Source organism: Syzygium oleosum, unplaced genomic scaffold (assembly GCF_021117445.2).
Source record: "Syzygium oleosum isolate NSW1041296 unplaced genomic scaffold, Sole_v2.1 Sole_v2.04, whole genome shotgun sequence".
Classification (NCBI taxonomy): Eukaryota; Viridiplantae; Streptophyta; class Magnoliopsida; order Myrtales; family Myrtaceae; genus Syzygium; species Syzygium oleosum.
Window position 1 is genome coordinate 13,583,061 of NW_026607488.1, and position 4,348 is coordinate 13,587,408.

The window sequence follows — 4,348 nt, forward strand, 5'->3', positions numbered from 1 at the left end:
AAAATACTACGTGCATAGGACCCAACTAACTCGTAGAAAGATGCAAAGACGCAATCTTACGTAAACTTGGTAACACTTACATTGGGCTGGACTTCTCTAGAAGGCTCCAAACATCATGGAACTTGACGCATCAGAACCTAAACACATGGAACTTTCCAACCATGTACTGTAAGACTAGATTACAGTACGAAATCCTCATCAAAATGTAGAAGAAAGTGACTCTTAAAATTTTCGTTATACTAATGAACTTATACCCCAAGCAAATTTACATTAGGTGTTAAGATCAGGCTTAGTCCTTTTGATAATTCATCGTCAACAGGCTAACACCAAGCTCACTAGAAAGAGTTAGGGGTAGATTAAACCGTCTGTAACGAACCCGCTCCGAGTCCACAAAACTAAAACTCTAACAAATCCGTATAGCATAGAGATAACTTAAGATCCTACCACTAATCCTTCGTCATCCCTGCACAGAGCACTGATCCGTGAAGCAAGCCCGCAATTAATCTCTAACCAAGGCATTGGTTAGTAAATTCTATGTTAAACAATAATATACTCATTACGCATTAACACAAAATGACCTAATTACATATCCATAGGGGGTTAGAATTAGGTTGCTTCTGTTATTCGAATTCGCATTATTAGATCTTGAGCGGGCTCATACATCGATCGGGCATATTAACTTCTATATAGAGAATCCCGATCCAGTGAGTTGTTGATAAATGACTCCATATCTCTTACAAGGACATAATTCAAACCCTTTCGTATTTGCTAATTGCTAGGATCTTAAACTCATATCTAGATACATTATAACACGAAGCCCCAGATTTAACAATATGTCGACCAAAAGCATTAGCAATATTAAACATTAATCAGTTCATGAATTAATCAACGATATCCTCATAGAAGAACTTCTTGAAATCTTCCATGTGCGCTATTTTCAAGCCCACGGCCACCACCAACCCACCTTCTTCCTCAAGACTTGGAAGAACCAGACAATCGCCGTCGAAATCGTGGTTCCCAGGCCCCATGTGAATCTCTCTCCCCCACCCGAAGTCAAGGCCGTACACCAGAAGCGTCAACCAGCTCACCACGCCGAGATTAGGGTTTCCATAGAAAAGCCCTTGTGTGCTTCCTAGGGCATGCAGATCCTGAAACATGGTCAGGTCCGGTTGTCTCCGGATGTGCTCAATGGCTGACCTCACATGGTCGTGGGTCACCGTCTCGATGGCCTCTCGAATCTTGCTCGAGGTGCAACCAAGCGGGCTTGATGCCAGCTCACCGGATGTGCCAGCAGCGGCCACGTCAAAAGTTGCATTGCCGAAGTATCCAGGCTTTAGGGATGGCCGTAGGCGGCTGCGGGCGTCAACGCAGATGCACAGCGTGGTTGGCTGCTCGGGCTTGTGTTTGCGAGCCTTGCACGCACACCGCCATATGTGCGCGGACATCGTCTCATATCGGGTGTAGGGACGTGGGTGGTGGCCGGCTCGGTCCTTGTTCGCCGCGTTCTTTAGGGTTTCAACTTGGGTCTTCGTCAACTTTAGCATGACCATGGTGGTCTTCTTCTTACGCTGTTCTAGGTCGCTAGTGTGGCCGATCAGCAGCGGCGGGTGGTCGAACTCGGAGTGCTCCAAGTTTGGCGGCGGCAGCAGGGGGCCAGTTGGATCTTCGCCCACCCATAAAACCTTGTTGAAAACGAAAAAATCAGGCAAGTGAATACAAAGACTGAAGTCATAGTATAAGAGACGATATGCTTCGAGCTTTGCGAAATAAGATGTCAATTTCTATGTTTTGGCACGGAAATTGAAAATAAAAAACCTTTTGAAAGTAATATAATGGGGAAGCTCAGTGTTAGAATAATTAAATATAAACCACGCTTTCATCTAAAAGTTTACATTTTTAGAACAATTGGTTGTGATCCCACAAAATCTCATATGGTATCAAAGCTGGAGGTTATAAGTTCAAATCTTTTCATGCCCCTAATTGCCTTCCCAATTACATATTTCCCAGCTTTAGGCTAGCTTAAGCTTCTTCCCAATTACATATTTTCCCGCTTTAGGCTAGCTTAAGTTTTTAGAACAATTGGTTGTTGTCCCAAAAATCCGACACTCGAAAATGAATTTAAAAATGCAAGTTGATGCAAAAAGGCATTTGAGAATCTGTAACTTTATAAAATTACAATATAAGGAATGATGGAAATTGTAATGCACTCCTAATAACATTTGCACTCTGCCGGATTAAACAGGGCACGATAAATAAGATTTATAAAAAGAACGTAACTTAGTTTGATGATGGTAACAAAAATATGAAAAGAGTTTAACACTTCTCAACCGAGCATAGACACTTCCTTTGATTGGTGACGACAAAAGAAAAACTACATAAATAAATAAACATAATAGTTTACCTACAAGGCGACAAGGAACACTAGATAGGGTGGAGAAGATGCAAGGAGACACAAAAATCAAAATTTGAAAAAAATTTCCAATAAAATGTTAGGGTGAATAATTGTTAGGGTCAACCTCCGGTTAAAAAGAAAGGGAAATGGTGAATAATTGTTAGAGTGCGTTTGTTTAACAGAAAATTCAAAATTTGAACAAAAATTTTAAAAAAATGATTGGTTATGTTGTTTAGAAAAATTAGTCAATGGAAAAAATTTTCCATTGTCGACACAATTTATACTTAACTATCTTCGTCAGTGAGGAAAATATTTTTTATTCATTTATTTTTCTAAGCGATACAAAGGATTATTTCTTGAAAAATGTTTTTCAAATCTTGAATTTTTCGTGAAACAAATGCACTCTAGTTTCAATTGCATAGAAATAAAATGTTCTCGAAGGTGATTCCTTGTTGCTTGTAATGCCAAAAGGCAGAGGCATCTGTGAGAAACCATCCTCTTGTAATGGGTAGTGAGGAGCTAACTAAGACTAAGGAAAAGTCCTATTAGTCAAAACTATATGGTCAACCTCGGATGTTTTGAATGGGTTCTTTGGTTGTCATTTATTTGCAAGCAAGCAGGTGTAATAAATTATATGATTCCAAAGAGCGTTGGTTTAATTCATTAAAAAAAGTGTTGTGTGTCCTCTTGGTACCCCCAGAGTCTTAGTTTTCTTGAATTATTTTATTAAACAAATTCATATTAATAATGTCAAAAAGTTCCGATACTCTTGCATGGTGTTTCATCAGCCTTTAGATAACCGAATCTCCAGTTCCTACATCTAGAGGCCTAATTTTCTAAAAAACCCCAAACTTTAAGTTCAATCCCGATTCTGCCCCTAAAAGAAATAACCAACTTTCACTTAGTCTCAAATCTGTTTCGTGTCCAAATATTGCCACTAGTTTCTACAAAATTATCAATATCAGGAGGTTGTTGATAATTCCATACGAATGTGAGGGTGTTGGTGAAGATACATGTTCTGATAATGAACTGCTAATTGGCCTTAGAGTTTGGAGCAAAATTGAGATTAGACCTAAAGTTGGGATTTTTCAGGAAATTAAGTCTACCTCTAGATTATATTTCGAAAAACCAAAAAAGATTCAGATGCTCCGTGTTATAAAAAAGAAAGCTCTTTAAATCACTGGCTAACCTTTCTATCATAGTACGGCTCGATGCCCAGTGGCTCGCCGCGGGCGAGCCGGGCCCACTCAGTCATGAAATGAGCAGCGCTTGGCCCATCAGCAACCGCGTGAGATATGGAGGCGCTCAATGCAAGCCCACCACACTTGAACTTGGTGACTTGAACTAGCAATGGTGGCAACTCATGGATCGGCATCGTGTAGTCCACGCTTGGCACAATCTGTTCAAACTCCGGACGGGGACAAAAATCGCCCAAGTCGTTGAGCTCGCCATCAGATTCGGCCTCGATGAACCAGACGCCCATGGCGTTGCAATCGAGTCGGAGCCGTCCCCCGTCGAGCCACCTGAGCCTTCCCGCGAGCGGATAGAATGGGACCAGCACGCGGCTCAACGAACCCCGGAGAGTGCCGAAGATGGCGTCGACCGGGTGCAGCCATTCAGGGGGTGGTCTGAAGATGTAAATGTTGGGCACATGGGTGATGGTGCCTATTTGGTCCAGCTCCGAGAGTGGTAGGTGGCCAACCCACGTCGCGGTTTCAGGCTTTACGGTGTAAGTTCCCCGGTACCTCACAGTCATGGACATATTGTTGGATTGTGGTAGAGATGATTTTGATTTACAACTGTTGTAATAGAAGGACAAGTTGTCATGGGGGTGACAAGTGAGCCCTTGACTTTGCATCTAAATTGAGGACTATTTGAGAGAGAGGTGATCTTGGAGACGCATCACTGTTGATAAAAAAAGGGGTAAGGAAAGAAAGAAAGTTGGAAACTTGGAAG

At 41.7% G+C, this 4,348-nt stretch overlaps 1 protein-coding gene across 1 annotated transcript; it reads right to left on the bottom strand.

Moving 5' to 3' along the window:
- Positions 1-881: 881 nt before the first annotated feature.
- LOC115663568 (spermidine hydroxycinnamoyl transferase-like) lies at positions 882-4,148 on the bottom strand. Its single transcript, XM_030585560.1, has 2 exons — positions 3,582-4,148; positions 882-1,682 (listed from the first exon to the last, which is right to left on the bottom strand). Exons 1-2 carry the CDS (start codon positions 4,146-4,148, stop codon positions 882-884), a joined length of 1,368 nt encoding a protein of 455 aa, XP_030441420.1.
- Between the last annotated feature and the right edge of the window lie 200 nt (positions 4,149-4,348).